The sequence below is a fragment of the Enhydra lutris genome, unplaced genomic scaffold (assembly GCF_002288905.1).
Source record: "Enhydra lutris kenyoni isolate GAN:26980312 unplaced genomic scaffold, ASM228890v2 scaffoldscaffold1, whole genome shotgun sequence".
Taxonomy (NCBI): Eukaryota; Metazoa; Chordata; class Mammalia; order Carnivora; family Mustelidae; genus Enhydra; species Enhydra lutris.
Window position 1 is genome coordinate 49,589,166 of NW_019154085.1, and position 18,089 is coordinate 49,607,254.

An 18,089-nucleotide genomic window follows, 5' to 3' on the forward strand; every position below is an offset into this window, starting at 1 on the left:
AAAGGCCAGAAGAATGCGATATGAGGAGGACTCAGCCTGTCAGTACTGACTTTGAAGATAACAAGAGCGAGCCCCCAAACTAAGAAACACAGGAAAGCCCTAAAAACTGGAAAGGACAAGAAAACAATTCTCCCCTGAGCTTTCAGAAAGCAACACAGCTCTGCCAAAACCTTGATTTTAGCCAAGTAAGACCTGTGCCAGACTCCTGACCTACAGAACTATAAGAGAATCAACTTGTGTTGTTTTCATCCACTAAGTCTGTGGTGATCTGTGACAGCAGAAACAGAGACCTAATTCAGGACTTCAGGACTCTGTAGTCATTTGCTGACCGAAATAGCAGCTACAGCCTCCTTGCAATGCCACTAGAGTAGGATTTATACTTGTGCAGGGGGAAAAATATTGAGAAGAAAAGCAAAAGTGTTCTCTCATTTTTAAGTTTCCTCTCTTTTGCCCCAAGCATTTATCCCACTCACGTCGAAACTACATGAGTAAACACTATATTTCCCTTTTCTTTGGCAGTGGGAAGACTCTGCCAGGTAGAGAGACTAAATAATGTCTCTGTGGAATTTTCCAGCCACAGGCTTTGCTCCCACAGACGCAGTGGCTGCAAAGTCTCTAGCTCAGAGACTGAAAGGACCCTAAGAGACCACCTTAGAAGTCTACATTCCTTCATTCCCTCAGGCCCTGGGTACTGGCTGCACATTATGCACTCTCCGCAGGTTTCTATCTTCCTGTGATTTTCTTGTGGTCTGGAGTCCATGTTTGCCGACCCCTCACTCCTGTGTTTTCAGTTATGGCTTCAACTTGATTTCTGGAATGAACTGTCCTAGCCTACGTTCCTCCAGCCTGAGACAAGAGCTTGAGTGTAGGCCGTGATCCTAGGGATGGGAACTGCGGGTCCAGGGAGGTGAAGCTGGGAAGATGGGAACACCTGGGCAAGGGCCAGGTGCCAGGCTGGTAAAATCACTGGGAAAGGCCAAGCCTCCGACCCAGAGTCCCAAATACAGAAGCAGGTGTCCAAGGACTGTAAACTGCCACGCACTCCCAGGCTTGTGCGGGCTGCCTGGGCCCCATGGAAGCCCCACGAGGTAACAGAAGCCCCGAACGGAATGTGAGCTAACCAGTAACACAGCTGAGGCCGGGAGCCCCCAAGTCACACCCAGTGCGGCCAGGGTCGCAGCAAGGCTGGAATGAAGAGGAAGGCCGAAGGGATGAGAGGCGGGCAGTGAGTTGTCTGATACAGAGCCCCACAGCTTCTGACTGCTGAGCACTGACCCATAGGTCCCCAGGCCTGCATTTTTCGTGCTGCCTGACTTCCCCAGGCACATTTCCAGATCCGTCCTCAGCACCACCACCCTCCACGGCCTCAAGGCCTCCCAAGAGACCCTCCCCAAACATGGCTCTCGGCCAGGTCCCCAAAACAAAAAGAAACACAGGAGACAGAGTCCTGGACCATGAGAACCAAATACACTGCTTGCTAGATACTCAGTGTTGCTAACTGCCAAGAACAGATTCACATTCTTCTAAGCTGCCGCCTCCTGTAAACCATGAAAAGGATGAACATCATTGTTTCTCAGCACAGGAAAGATGGAATAAAGCTTGGCGTTTTCCAGGGTGCACTTCCACAAGACCACGTTTTTCTCTGTTTCTTTAGAGTCCTGAACAAGAACTTGGTGACTGATGCCATGAGGGAGAGAGTGAAAAGGGAGGGCATACTTGCTCCAAGCTCGCCGCCCTTCTGAGCTTTACTCAAGTGACCAAACAAGTCCAACCTGATGGACCAATTTCAACATGTTTTTTCCCCTAAATATTCTTTTTAGCTAACCAACATTTAAGGCTCTTAGAGGAGGCTCACAGCAGCGAACTGAGAGTTAAGGTAGGCTTGGTGATACAGAGTTCTTCAAATGAGTAGTGCATTTGAACTGGATTCTATGACCACTTTCTTGTTTGGGAAAAAAAAGCAACTTTGCTCCCTCAGAGTCCCCTGAAAGGCTTCTCTCCACATGCCTTGAGCAGAAGCCACTTTCTCCAGCACCAAAACAGCCCGGCACCGAAACGGTGTCAGGGCCGCTGGCTCCCCTACAGCAGGCTGCTGCCATCCCCCACCTTTGATCTCTCAACTCATGCCAGACCTTGTGCAAAGCTGCTATGCTAATTCCTCTCCTCAGAGCCTTCTCTGTCCCCGGTGGCAGACACCATACAACGTTCAGAAGCCTTTCTTTAACTGGCACGCGAAGCTCAGAAGATTACTGTTAATTGCATGGTACATATTGATTACCCTTTCTCCTGGAGTTCATCATTCTGCATAGTGCAAGTCAAACACAGCATATCCTGACTCCTCACAAAGGACCAGCCTCCTTTACATTTTTCATCCTTTCTTCCTTCTTTCTTTCTCCCCTCCCTCCCTTCTCTCCTCTTTCTTCTCTTCCCCACCCCCTCCTTGCTTATTACCCCTCTCTTTCTCCTTCTATTCCTTCCTTTCTACCTAACTCCCTTGCTCCTTCTCTCCCTTCCTTCCTCCCTCTCTCCCTTTCATCTTTCTTCCTTTCTCTCTTTTTCTCATGCACACCTCATGCACCCATACACAAAACTCAAAGTGCTTTTTCCCTCTTCCTCATTCACCCACGAATGAAAAACTTCCTAGTGATTAGGAGAAGCCTATTTAAAAGGCAGACATCAGATTCATCTTACACCCTTAAATGTCACTTTTAAAAGTCATCGAGCATTAAACTAGGTTTTATTTTTAAATACATGTTTTAGAGAGAAGCAAGAATTATTACTTATCAATTAATTAGCTGCCTGGTGTGTTCAAGAAGAGTGGTGGGACATTCATGTGTAAATCCGTAAAGGAAAAATCCTTGGAGAAGCTCATGTGCTATGTAATTAGAGTTAATTAACACATTTGCTAATTGACTATTATTTAGCACTCCAGCTGCTGAGAAAAAAATCCATAGGCCCATTAAATATTAATTAGCCAAAGTCTATTGTCTGATCCTGTCAGATCCTGTATTGATGGGACTTTTTACAAGCATAGCTTTGTCAGGCTGGGCACAGAGCAACACACAGTTCTTGGCTAGTGAGGAATAAAAAAAATGAGAGCCTCATCAGAAACACATAAGCCCTGTATTTCAGTCAGTTATTTTTCTCCTTCAACTGATTACGCTGCCCAAAATACTAGAAAATAAAGTGTCTTATCTGTGTTCCCATAACCACCTACAACCTTGCGATTTATGCGGCTCCTGTTACATCAAAGTCTTGGTGTTTACTGAGTAGCCTAGGTGACAAACCCTCTAGAAAACTAAAGGAAAACTAACTCGTAACTGTAGGAATAAAATGCTCTCAGTAGCTTTTTTCTTTTCCCTTAAGATTATTTATTTATTTATTTGACAGAGAGAGAGAGAGAGACAGCAAGGGAGGGAACACAAGTAGGGGGAACGGGAGACAGAGAAGCAGGCTTCCCGAAGTATGGAGCCCGATGCGGGGCTCGATCCCAGGACTCTGGGATCATGACCTGAGCTGAAGGAAGACGATTAACGACTGAGTCACCCAGCCCCTCTGTAGTTATTTTTTAAGGAGCTTTATTGGTATCCAGTTCACATAGCATGCCATTTACCCTATGTGTACAATCCAATGGCTTTTGATACATTATGTTATTAAATGTTTTAAATGTTTAAATTAATTTAATTAAAAAAATACAGGTAACATAAAATTTGCCATTTAAACCATGTTTAAGTGTACTATTCAGTGACATAACTTACACTCATAATGCCATGTAATCTCCTATAGCTTTTTTTTTTTTAAAGATTTTATTTATTTATTTGAGATCAAGTGAGCGAGCATGAGATGGGGAGGAGGGGCAGAGGGAGAAGCAGATTACCCAGTGAGCAGGAAGCCCACCACCAGGGCTCTATCCCAGGGTCCTTGGATCATGACCTGAGCCAAAAGTAGACGCTTAACTGACAGAGCCACCCAGGCGCCCTCCTATATAGCTTTTATAAGGTCAGTTTGTTCTACGCCTTGTGACTGAAGGCACAATCTAAGAACAGATCCATCTGCCCGTCCCGCTCTAAAAAGCTTGTCTCCACGTGGATAAAATGGCTCACTGCTCACTCGGCAGTGTTGACCCCCATGAAAATTGTTCTCTGATTGGAAACCGCTCAGTATAATGCCTATCTTGTTTTCTCCTTTCCTGCTTCACTCTGCCTCAGTGTCCACAGTTAGGCAGGCAATTGTACTGAACAAGAGACATGTGCCCTTCTTTCTGCCTCTCATGTGGGGGGTCCCCCTGGCAATTCCAGTTTAACCAAATAGAAGCCTCTGCAGGTATCCCAAGACTTCACTAACGTGTACCACTTTGTCTCCCCTATCACCTGCCACACACCCCCACCCTCATCCTTGATGCAGAGGGATTCTGCGAACACAACAGTCCCATCAATGTGATCACAATGAATATAATAGTGTAATTTATGAGCAATGTAGCATCCTCTTCCCAGACGTCCTCCCCAAGTTCACCAGGTAATTAACCTGATGGAAAAATGCTCTCTTTCTTCCTTTAGCAATCCTGGAAACACCAAAAACAGGGCACAGAAAAGCTGGCACTTTCTGCAGATTTCTATGAACATGTTTAATTTGTATTAAAACTGGGGCGCCTGGGTGGCTCGGTGGGTTAAGCCTCTGCCTTCAGCTCAGGTCATGATCTCAGGGTCCTGGGATCGAGTCCCGCATGGGGCTCTCTGCTCAACAGGGAGCCTGCTTCCCTCTCTCTCTCTGCCTGTCTCTCTGCCTACTTGTGATCCCTTTCTCTCTCTGTCAAATAAATAAAATCTTTAAAAAACATAATAATAATAATAATAATTTGTATTAAAACAAAACAAAATAACTTATTGCAGTATCAATTCATAGTCATGATATGAGGCTAGAATAATAATAACTACAGTTGATCTTTGAAGAAGGTCTGGGTTAAGGGAGCCACCCCCTGCACAGTTGAATATCTACGTATAACTTTTGACTCCCCCACAACTTCATTACAAATAACCTACTGGTGACCGGAAACCTTACTGATAACATAAACAGCCATTTAATGCATATTCTGTATATTGTATGTATTACATACTGTATTCTTATAATAAACTAAGCTAGAGAAAAGAGAAGTTGTATTAAGAAAATCCTAAGGAAGAGAAAATACATTTACAATGTTGTATTTATTGGGGGAAAAAATGCATGTTACAGTTCAAACCTGTGTTGTTCAAGGATCAACTGTAATAGTTATTTTTTAAATTATGGAAAATTTCTGTCAGGTACTAAACTAAGTGCTTCATATTGTATCTCACTTAATCCATAAGAGCTCTAGACATTATGGATTATGACATAGCTATTAAGAACATTGGCGCCACATGGACCTGAGTTTGATTTCTGGTTTCCCAGAAAAATAAAGCCATTGTCCTACAAAAGGTTTACTAGGAAATGTCATTTGGTGCCACCTAGAAATGACAGGCAGGATCTGTGGATGCCCAGGGTCCCCGTTGTAGCAACATTAAACAGTGGGCTACCACAGGGCTATGCACCGAAAGAGGGATTTATGGGGCAACATGAGAGTGACCTCACATGGGGGAATAAACATGTTGGTTCAAGTCCAAATAATCTGAGTTTAAGGCCATCTGTTTAGAGAAGTGCCAGGAAATGCCAGCTGCCCTCTTCCCTAGTACCTGGAGTTCCTGGTCCCTGTGGGGAACTAAGTCCATGAAGAATCCCTCCCACTTAGGGAAAGAGAAGCTTCTAGTCCCACCCACCTTGCTGGGAAAACAAAAAAGCAAACACCAGAGCTCCCAGGTTAACTTCTCAGACAGCTCTGACTATCACCGCAGCTGGGTAACCTCAGGTCATACCACAGCCTGCTCATGGTTCACATGGACTGAATAATAGTATTTTGCGATAAGTGTTCTTGTCAAATAAAATTATGTAGTAAGGCACTTAGTCTTGAGCTTCATACCCTCTGAATATGAAATAAATGTAGGTTACTCTATAATTCCCACTTGACTGTTGAGGAAATGAGGCTCTGAGAAATCTAATAAGGTGACCTCAGTCACACAATGAGTCAGTGGTGTCAAACCCAAGTCTGTCCAAGGGTTGGCTCTTGTCTCTGTGCTCTGTTGTTTACCCTTCTCACCAAGCTGCCAAATTCCTGATCAGATCAACCCATCCATGCCCCTAATATGTGAGGACTCTTCATTCAGTTATCTTTGATGCTGTGGTCAGACTTCCTGACAGTGACCCTCCAGCTCCCAGACAACCGCAGTTACATGCTCCTGTAACCAGACTGGAGGGCCAGTCAGTAATTCCCAGCCACCCTCCACTATCCGCCATCTAAACCAAGCCCTGCTTTATTTTTATCCATGGCTTGTAACATCATGTTATTTACATTTTATTATGATCTGCCCTTACGAGGCTGTAAAATCCATGAGATCTCCACTCTACGTGAAGTACCTAGAACAGAACCTGGCATATAGTAAGCACATAATAAATCCTTGTGTAATGAATAAATGAATTTTATATCCCTAATACTGAGAAGTCAAAACTGTGAAATTATTTACCTTGTCATTAAGGAAACATTTTCTAAATCAAATACTCGTTTTCCCTTAATTCTGTTGTCAAGATCAGATGGTGGTAGTAGAGAGGGATATGATAATAGATTAATTCTGCATTCTGGCTACTCATATATCTTCAGTCAGCTTTGTCGATGGGAAGGCTAAACTGAGGAAGTTAAGTTCCATGTGGCAAGGTAGGGGTGAATTTAAATTAGTAAGGGCTTAAGACCCTTAATAAAATTTCTGCAGGACAATTCTAAAAATCCCTAATTAAGTTAAAAGAATAGAGCTGGGTAGGGTGCTTGGGTGGCTCCTTCAGTTAAGTGGCTGACTTGGGTCAGGTGGTGATCTCAGGGTCCTGGGGTTGGGGCCTCTTCGGGCTCCCACTCAGCACAGACTGCTTGTCCCTCTGCCCCTCCATCCCCTGCTCATGCTCTCTCTCTCTCTCTCTCTCTCTCTCTCTCTCAAATATATAAATAAAATCTTAAAAAAAAAATAGAGCTGGGCATCTCTTTTTTGGGCACCATGGTGTAAGATCATGGTTTAATCAAAAGTAATTGATATACCCATAATAAGAAAGATAATAATGAGAATCTCAGGCTTCATGTCCATAGGTCATTTGATTGATTATTAAATGGGAACTCTGGTGGACAGATGTGGTAAAAACAACAACAACAACAACAACAACAACTGGTTATGAAACTGGCTAGTGTTTAGACTTACAAAAAAAATAATAATAATAATCAGGAAAAAAAAAAAAAGCCAAAGACGGTGTTGGTTCTACCCTTTGGGAAAGAGTAGGACTTATCACAAGTATGGGCATAAGAAAAGTGTTCATCTAAGGTGAATTTTGGTATATCAGAAGGAATCACTGGCTAATCAGGACTGACTGGTTTATGCACGAGATTCTAGTTGAGAAAGTGTTATTATAATCCCCATATAATCATGCATATAATAGTTAATGAGCAAAGCATCAAGAAAAATCTCAAACTCTACTTGAGTTGGGGACAAGGAGGCAGGGTTAGTGGATGGAATGTGGGGCAGAATTGTTTTGAGGATAAGGCTCATTCACGAGAGACCTCTCTCCCTTTAACTACCTACCATGCTTTTTAATGACTTCATATCTGCCTCAAGACTATTGTGAAAATAATAAATATAAGTCTATATTTTTGTGTCTGAATATGACAAATACATATTTATTAATCAAAATAATAAAGAAAATATAAATTCCCCCCCAAATTGATTTAGAATAGGCCAAAAAAAATAATATAAAAATGTTAGAGTTTAAATAGAAGGTTTGTGCCCAGAGGAAAAATATTTTCCAAACTAACTAAGATTTATACATCAAATTAGGATGCAAAACAAGATAGAAAGTAGGAGCGATATCTCCATGGAGCAGACTCAGTCCAGAAAGCTCAGCCTGGGTAAATGCCTGACAGCTAGAACTCATCATCCCAGCTTCCGTTATCATTGTGTCATCACAAATAGCATCCGCCGAATGAGAAATGCTTCACGTAAGCTGTCCAAGCTGGAGCAATGACCCACACCATTCTCCATGTCAGAATTTCTCAAGGAGCTCTGCTCTCCTCGTCCTCTCCCCAGCCTCAATCCTCCAACATCCGCATGCTACTCAAGAGGCACTCATTACTTTGTCAGTATCAAATGACCTAGAATCAAGTGAAGACTTCCCCATCCTTCCTTCCTTTCCTCCCCATCATCCTCCCTTTCCTGGAGTCTAAAGTAGACAGAAGGAGAGGGGACATTTCAATACCCGCTGGGCAGCTCCAAGCCACTGTTTCTATTTGCTTTCAGTTTTACCTCAGAGAAACACAGATAACAATAACCCTAGAAAAAGGAAAGTTAAGAAAACTTGAAAATGGATTGAACCTAATTTTCTCCATACCCCATACAATACTGGTTACATAACAACCTTGTGCAACCATGAACAAAGAAGGAAAAGAACAAAAAAGGAGACAGTAAGGATTGAAAAACATGCATGCAAAGAACTAACTGCCTTGTAAAACCTTCTGTGACTGCATTTCAGATTAGCAATACCTTATTAATTTATAAATACAAATATACTTTATAAGAGATGATAGGAACTATGGTACATTCAGACCATGGAATATTATTCAACACTACAAAGAAATGAGTTTTGGAGCCATGAAAAGACAAGGAAGAACTTTAAATGCATATTTCTAATTGAAAGAGCCAATCTAATAAAGGCTACAAAACGTATGTTTCAATTTTATCACATTCTGGAAAAGGCAAAACTATGGAGACAATAAAAAAATCAAATGATTGCCAGGGCCTGGGGGAAGGGAGGATTGAATAGGCAGACCACAGAGGACTTTTAGGATAGTAAAAATATTCTGTATGATAATGGTGGCTACATGTCATGATACATTTGTCCAAACCTACAGAATATACAACACCAAGAGTGAACCCTAATGTAAACTATATACGTTGGGTGGTAATCATGTGTCAATGTAGGTTCATCAATTATAACAAATGTACCACTGTCACGAGAGATGTAGATGACTGGGGAGACTCTGCATGTGTGGGGATATATGGAAAATCTCTGGTCTACCCATTCAACTTTGCTGTGAACCTAAAACTGCTATAAAAAATAAAGTCTATTAAAAACAATAAAAAACTAAACTTCAAAAATGTACAATCTCTTTAACACATAGAAGCTCTGGAAAGTAAAAATTATCATCCTTTTTCTTCTTTAAAATTTTTTAAATTTAAATTCAATTGATTTCAATATAGTGCATTATTGGTTTCAGAGGTATAGTACAGTGGTTCATGAGTCTTATATAATACCCAGTGCTCATTACATCCCAAACTCTCCTTAATGTTCACCACCCAGTTACCCCTTCTCCTGCACTGAATAATATAAGAAGCGATGATTCTAGAACTGGTCTCTGAGGTAACACTACTGGCCAGCGGACCAAGCCAACGCTCCCCTCTCTGTGTGTCTACTGACAGTCACAGAATCCCAGTGGATGCTGGGAAGGCCTCTGGGATAAAGTGCACAGTTGGTGTGGAGACCTATAGAGTAGCCTCAGGACACTACTGTCAAAGAGAAACTGAAGGGGCAGCAGTGGGGATCCCTGAAGGAGGGCTCACCAGAAAGAGAGATGAAACAGCAGAGTGAATAAAATGTGACAACTTAAATAGTGGTGGATGACAGATGTTTCTGGTAGAGACTGGACTGGAGCTTGTTCCACTTCCATCCAGGGGTGCATACCGTGGAAGGCAGGGCAGTGTGTCCATTGAGAGAACAGTCTCACTAAACCCTGGAATGATTATGAGCAAAACCAACCTGGCAATTGGCATTTCCCTGCCCTCACTCCCCAAGGAGGGGGCACACAGGAGGGTCCTTCTCACCTCGCTGGATTTCTGAGGCTAGGCGCTGATGACCAGATCCAATGGTATCGAGACAACAGTTATGGCAACCAAAACAGGTCCGTGGTTCTGTTGGGTCTTGAGGCCAGGATGGCCAAGTCTCAGGGTGACATTCCATGGCAATTGGTGAGGGCAAGACCTCCTTTGTGGACTCACGCTGTCTCTTGTATTCACTCTAAGAAGTGCTTGGGGAGGATTCCTCTGCAAAAGACTAAACCCACAGGTGTACAGATGGAAATCAGAGGCCACCTATATGTAGGCTTTTATGTACTTTGTGATTACCAGGGAGCAAAACCCATGGCACACGCAAGGGTGAAACAAAACGGATCCGGAGACAACTGCCTTAATGAATGTACGTTACCTTCAGGGACCCAGCAAGATGGCAGCAATGGAAATGCTCAAAGGTGTAGGGGGAAAAAAAAAAAACTTTGAAATTTACTGCTGTCTAAATTATTACTCCAAAGGCCAATTGTTGCTTCAATTTCATTCCCACACTTAGCATCGTGTATGAGTTTACAAGCTGTAAGCAAGCTGCAAGTTATCAGAGCATTTTTTTGTTGTTGTTATTTGTAAAGCTTATTGCTAAATGCCTTGGTATTATTTTATTCATCAAAAGCTTCTTTTTCCCTTTTGAAGTCGGAGTATACACAGGGAGTTTCCATTGTTGCAGTAATCCTTTATTCAAATATTCAGATAAATATTTCAATGATACAGAGTGATAAAGGAAGCACTTCATTACCTTCGGGCTGAAGATTCTCAGAGGGATAAAAGGAAGCAGGGAGAAAAAAAAAAAAAAGTGGGGAAGCGTGCTGCTGTTGAAAATCCAACACTACCCACATGATTGGGCAGCCCTACTGCCGAGAGCCGTTCTCGTCCCTCATTATAGGAATGGTCATTAATGTTTAATACCTGCTGGAAGAGACAGTGGCTTTGTGAGCCGGGGGCTGGGAGATGGGGGTTGTCTTCTTTCCTGGTATTTATGGAGCTTCAGGGCTCGAGTGACATTTCCATCCCACTGGTCGAGTTCTCCCCACAGCTGACTCCTTGGAGGCAGAGAAGCAGGCTGCTTTTCCCATCTGCCTCTTCCTCTGATCTCCAGGCTTGGCAAATTAGTTTTCAGACAAATAAAAAATATTTTGATAGTAAATCCTTGTTTATAATATCCCCCTGGGGAGGGAGTAATCAGCCTTCGAATATCAGGCAGGCCATCAGTTTAACCACAATTTGAGTCCTGCAATCTGGTGAAACATAATTTCCTCTCTCTTTGTTGCTGAATATTTTCTACTTTTTCTTTTTTTTCTGCCCTTTGTTTTCTTCAAAATCCCGTTGTCCAAATAATGATATTTGGGAGGATTAATCGTCATAACGTAACCATAACCACTGGAAAAGTCAGGTTTTTGTTTCTTTCCCATTTATATCAGAAAATGAGTTTGAATTCATAAACCAATAGTGTTATCTTTGCAGCCCTGTAAAAACATGCGTCTATATATTTGGGTGACTGTACCTTTGCGACTATTATGTAAATATTTATGCAAAACTGCACAAATACAAAATCAGACCCCTTAACTCTTATCAAGAAGGAACAGCTAGCAAATGGCTAAGATTTAAAACCATCCTAAACCAACTTATGCATCATTTTTTTAATAAAAGGGATTGTACTAATGTTGACTTACCTCTGACTATAATTAAACAAACCAAACCAATAAGCTATTTCCAGTATACTAGGTAGGTCTTTTACATTTTGGAGAACTTGGCTTTCAGAATTCTGGAAAGCAGATAAATACACTAGAAGAAAAACTACTTACACAGAGACCCATGAAGGACAAGAATTTATGCATCAGGAAGCAAAAACATAGGCAGTAAGAAAGAAAAAGAAGATGGCAATGAATCAAGCAATGAAATAAATAGCATTGCTGAGAAAAGAAAGTAAGAGTGTACCTCCCATTCTCCATTCATACTTTTCGCCTCAAGGTAATCCTGAAGGCATGAGCTGCAGGTTCTAAAAACCAATCCAGGGACCTGTGTGACCAGTAGAGAGCACAGTGTGGATGGCAAAGTCACTGAGAAGAGCTGGTGATGAGGCCAACAACTGAAACCAGAGGTGACTCACGGAAGTCGTCCTTCTGTATGAGAGATATGGGTGGGATTCGAAATATTGCTTTCTTGTAGAGATACTAACCTATAAAAACATACTAATTTAAAATGTTGACTTAATATTCCAACAGCTTGTGATTAAGAAAGAAAGAAAGGAAACAAACAAACAAACAAAAACCCCACAAAATCTTACCCATGTGTTGAATTTACTATTGGGTGCTTGGGAGGAGGGCTGGGAGGGGGGGATAATAAATCCTCAAAAACCAAAGTCCATTAAAGTAATTATCCGAAGAATTCCTTGAGAAAACAACAGCAACAACAAAAAATAATTGACATGGGTATTATATAACAAGTGGAATATTTTAAAATGATACATCCGCAACAGAATGCACACAGGTGGAAATAAAAAGAGCACTGGCGCAGAGCAACCATTTTTGGAGAATGTACCTGGTGTGAAAAGGAATACAAAGGAAGGGGATACTTGTGAGAATCAATTTGAAGGACAAATCCTAAGAATTAAATATGCAAGATAAAAGGAAGCTAAGATTTTTCAGGGCTCTGATGTGTTATTTAGTGGCTTCTACCACTTCTACCACTTTTGGGGGGTAAGCAACATTTCTGCAGAGGTCCTAGGATAGCTCTATGACTATATATGACATATGGGCCCTTCCTTCCAAATATCTAGGTAGCTTGTATTTATTTACAAATGAAAGCCACTTTTCTTGGCTAAATGAGCTGGAAAGTGAAAAACTAAATTAGTAACTTTAGGTAGCAAAAAAAAAAAAAAAATCCAATTAAGCTCTCAGATTTAGAAGCTTGCCAAAATTGAGGATGACTCTATTTTAGGACTTGGCTCTATTTTCATTCTCTGAAAATAAGTAATGAACATGTATGAAGCAACATATGTAAAGGTTATTTATCAAAAGCACCATGTGTATTAGTAAAAACTGGAAGTATTCCAGCTTTCCATCATTAGGGAACTGGTTAAACAGATTACTGCACATACATGCCACAAGAACAGACTATGAAAATGTAAGAAAAAAGGCAAAGCCCTTGAAGTACCGGTAAAGAAAGATCTCCAAGAGGTATCTGTGGGTGAAAATAGCAATATACAGAACAATCTATACTGTGCTACATTTTATGGAGGAAAGAGGGGAAATAACAATACATATCTGCATTTCCTTGGCTTGCATAAAGAAATTCTGGAAGAAAACCCAGTAATTAATAATACGGTGACCTGCTGGTGACAGAGAAAAATGGAGCTGATGAGAGCAGAGGGGTGAGCTAAACTTTTTACTATATACGACTTTGCATTGTGTATTAATCATGTAAGAGTATTACCTATTCAATTTTTTAAATAAATAAATGAAACAAAATGAAAAATTAAATACAAACTTCAGTGTACAGAGACTATTCAAAGGTATTATATTTTAAAATTTTGTGGTGATTGTTTTCCTAGCACATTATCCTTAACTAAGAATATTACTATTTACTTTATGGTTTTAGTTCCCTGCTTTCAAATGTCTACTCACATTTTGGGGATAGACGCAGAAAATTTATAAGCTGATGACTGTTTCAAAGAAGGAAAGCGTTCTAACCTTAGTAAGTCACTACCTCTGCTGGAATAGAAAAATTGGCCATGATGAAGCTCAATTTGAAGTCCATTCTGCCATTTCAGGAAACTCAGTGGGAAGCTTCCTCTCCCTTCTTGAGTAGCAGCATTTGAGAACAATGTGCTAACTCTTCTAAGGGAATCTCACAATTCTGCAAGTGTTACAGGTTCCATTTTTTGTTATCTATACCCTATTTGTCATAGTTCGCATAATTTCCATTTTTTTAAATGAAAAAACTTCAATGACTTTTTAAAATATTTTATTTATTTGAGAGAGACAGATAGAGATAGTGACAAAGATAGTGAGAGCACAAGCGAGGAGGATAAGGAGAAGCAGGTTCCCTGTTGAGTAGGGAGTCTGATGTGGGGCTCAATCCCAGGAACCTCGATCACAGGACCCTGGAATCATGACCTGAGCCGAAGGCAGATGCTTAACCAACTGAGTCACCCAGGCGCCCCCTTCAATGATTAATCAGCGGAAAAACTCCAGTGTTTGAGACCCTTCATTATAACATGAGAGGAGTCTTTCACGACATCACTCCATGACTCCTTGTGCCTCCCGGCAACACTTCTCTTCAGAAATCTTTGTTTATACATTTGTAAATAGACATTGTTTTGAAAAGTGTAAATTCTTCACTTACTCTTGAAGAAATCATTTGAATCTCATTCCTAGTATGGTAATCTTACATAGTTCTTATTTGGCATCCACCTACTTTTATATTAAACTTGCCTACTCAGTGGCTTCCTTTCTTTGTCACCAATGATCTGGATAGTGACTCTGAGGACCTTACGATTTAAATTACCTGGGTTGGCTTCAAGGTTATTCCAGATGTCTGTTGTAGGAAAATGATGTGGGACTTACTGTATGATACATAAAGTAATTTGTTTGCTTTGGTTGCAACTAACGGAAAACTGAAATAAAATTACCTTAAGCAAATATAATGATTCACTTAGGAGCACCTGGCTGGCTCAGCTGGTTAAGTGTCTGCCTTTGGCTCAGGTCATGATCTTGGGGTCCTGGGACCAAGCCCTGCATGGGGCTCCTTGCTCAGTAGGGAGTCTGCTTTTCCCTCTCCCTCTGCCCCTCCCTTGTGTGTTGTGCTTGTGATCTCTATTTCAAATAAATAAAAACAAATCTTAAAAAAATGATATCAATTCACTTAAATAGAAATTTCAGCTATTGGGATGACTACAGCCACGAGCTAAGGGTTTGTGACATCATTAGAATTCCTTCTGTCTTTCTCTATGATTTCCCTAACTCTGCTTCCTTCTTATGCCAGCTTTCCCATTAGCCTGACTTCAGGAGGCAAAAATGGCTGCCCTCTTCCGAGGCTCACCTCCACACCCTACCATTACACTAAATTATGTGGCAGAAAAAAACAAAAACAAAAAACAAAAAACAAACAAAAAAACCTTCCCACATTTCAATGGCTTAACTAAACAAAAAGTTATTATTTTTTTTTTTTTTAAGATTTATTTATTTGCAGGGGGGAGGGGACATGCACAAAGGGAGAGGCAGAGGGAGAGAGAATACTTAAGCAGATTCCTCACTGAGCTGGAAGCTCGCATGGGGCTTGATCCCAGGAACCTGAGATTATGACCTGAGCCGAAATCAAGAGTCAGATGCTCAACTGAGTCACTCAGGCACCCCCCAAAATTATTTTTCATTCACTCCACATTTCCATTGTAGGTCAACTGTGGCTCTGTTTCACATAGTCCTTATTCCAGGACCCAGGCTGCTAGAGCAGACCCCCTGTGGGACATTAACAGTATTATGGTGGGGGAGGGCAGATAGAGGAAACACTATGTGGGCTTTCAAAACTCCAACTCCAACTATGTAGCACACACCACTTCTTATATGTCATTAACCACAGTTATGGTTAAGGAAGTTGCATGCCCTAGTCTGAAGTCAATGCAGCTGGGAAATACAACCATATGTTAATTCACTGAACAGAACTACCTTTGCCCCAGCATTCCAAAGTAAGTCCGGACTCACATTGATTAGACAAAGTAGGGTTGCTCACGGAGTGGTTGAACTAATCATACTACCCGAGGAACAGAAATCTGATTGGCTTAGTCTGGGTCGCATGACACACCACTGAAACCAGAGTTAAATTTGGCTTCCCTGGACCCAAGAGGATCCCCCAAAGAAAACTAGAGTTCTTTGTGGTAACATAGGAGAAATGGTTACAGGGGATGGGGCCTGGCATCCAGTATATAGATTATACTTAACAATGTTTACGTCACATTTCTTGTAGGTAACTTAATGATTACTAAAAATTAAAACAAAAGAAAATTACAGCATACCATCTCTCCAAATTTGAAGTCATCTTGGCAGGGTATGTCTCTCCAAGTCATGAAAAGAATATGGGTTTTGGGATTAGAAAGACTGTGTCTCTGTTAGCAATACCACTATGTCTCTTTTATCAGCTTAGTGATTGTGGATATAAAAATCCTCTCCTTAGCCTCATCTGTAAAATAAATTAATAATAATACATATATACATACTTAATACACACAATACAACATAATAATAATACTTAATAGTATTACATCAAATGAGACAATATACAAAGTGAGAGAAAAACACAACAGGTGCTCCAAAAAATTGTTTCCTTCCCACCCAAATGAAAAACCACACAGTATTTTGCTGTTGATAATGCCATTCCATCAAAAAGAAGGGACAAAACTCACATTCTCTTCAAAACTGAGGTTGCAGACAAGATAGCAGAAAGATTTCAGAGACCATTTTATCATTTATAACATATATTTATGAAAAGAAATGGAAATAGATAGACTACAAACCCACTGTTAACACATTCTTATATATCTGTCACTGAGCAATTTCACCTAGACAAAGTGATAGGTCAATTATATTACGTATAGGATTTGTTTTTAAGTGAAGCCCACTCATCTGCCATTAATATTTTATGCATAGTAAAGGTCACTAAATAAAGTATAGAACTTCAAGGCTTTGGAATGACTTTCCAGTTAATTACACATGGATATCTACTTCAACTTCACCGAGGATAGGTTGTTGTAATTTCATCTTAATTGCTATTTTAAAACTGGTGCATATACTGTGTCTGTATACGAATCAATGGTGCTCATATTCTCTTTGTGGCAGATGCAGCAGTGCAGCTAGCTCCCTAACACCGGTTCAAGCCGTGGTATGCAAGGTTGCAAAGTCCAGGGAAAAATCATAATGACAGGGCACCTATTGCATGGAGCACTGGGTGCTCCATGATGGCGCATAAACATGAATCTTGGAACACTGAAAAAATAAAATTAAATTAAAAAATAAACAAACAAATAAATCATAAGGACAGATTCACTCACTCTGTGATCCGTCATCTTGACCGTATAAAACTTTGTCTACCCATCCCCCAACCTAACAGTATTCCCAAAGTCCTATTTAGGACTAAGCAGCAGAGATTAAAATGCAAATATTAGCTCTTTTTGTTCCTTGCGCAGCCATGGCTCGTGGTCCCAAGAAACATCTGAAGCGTGTAGCAGCTCCAAAGCATTGGATGCTGGATAAACTGACTGGTGTGTTCGCTCCTCGCCCATCTACTGGTCCCCATAAGCTGAGAGAGTGTCTTCCTCTCATCATTTTCTTAAGGAACAGACTTAAGTATGCCCTAACAGGAGATGAAGTAAAGAAGATCTGTATGCAGCGTTTTATTAAGATTGATGGCAAGGTCCGAACTGATATAACATACCCTGCTGGTTTTATGCATGTCGTCAGCATTGACAAGACCGGAGAGAATTTCCGTCTGATCTATGATACCAAGGGTCGCTTTGCTGTTCATCGGATTACACTCGAGGAGGCCAAGTACAAGTTGTGCAAAGTGAGAAAGATCTTTGTGGGGACAAAAGGAATCCCCCATCTGGTGACTCACGACGTTCGCACCGTCCGCTATCCTGATCCCCTCATCAAGGTCAATGACACCATTCAGATTGATTTGGAAACCGGAAAGATTACTGATTTCATCAAGTTTGACACTGGGCAACAAACCATGGATTTCTCTTCCCCGTGGAAAGGGTATCCGCCTCACCACTGCTGAAGAGAGAGACAAGAGACTGGCGGCCAAACAGAGCAGTGGGTAGAATGGTCCCTAGGTGACGTGATTGGAAGTCTTTTTACCTAATTAAAGGTCATACAGCACGAAAAAAAAAAATGCAAATATTAAAGCAAGCGAAACGCAGCGTCAGTTCTATAATGAAGCCACTGTCACCTTGAAAGCTTCTCTTCCCACGTGAACACAAAGCAGAGAAAGCAGCAGCTTTGGTAGCTGTGGCAACCACACCGCCTGGCCTGGAGAGCGAACGTTTCCTATGCAGGTTTTGTGCCCTTCTGGCGCTTTGTAGATTCTGCTAATGTTAAG

The 18,089-nt window shown here is 41.2% G+C and overlaps 1 protein-coding gene across 1 annotated transcript; it reads left to right on the plus strand.

Moving 5' to 3' along the window:
- The first annotated feature begins 17,159 nt into the window (after positions 1-17,159).
- Positions 17,160-17,875, plus strand: LOC111141467 (40S ribosomal protein S4-like). The gene is given in 2 exon segments (XM_022494047.1): positions 17,160-17,707; positions 17,709-17,875. Coding segments are annotated over 2 exon segments (633 nt in total). The 5' UTR covers positions 17,160-17,177; the 3' UTR covers positions 17,812-17,875.
- Positions 17,876-18,089: the final 214 nt, after the last annotated feature.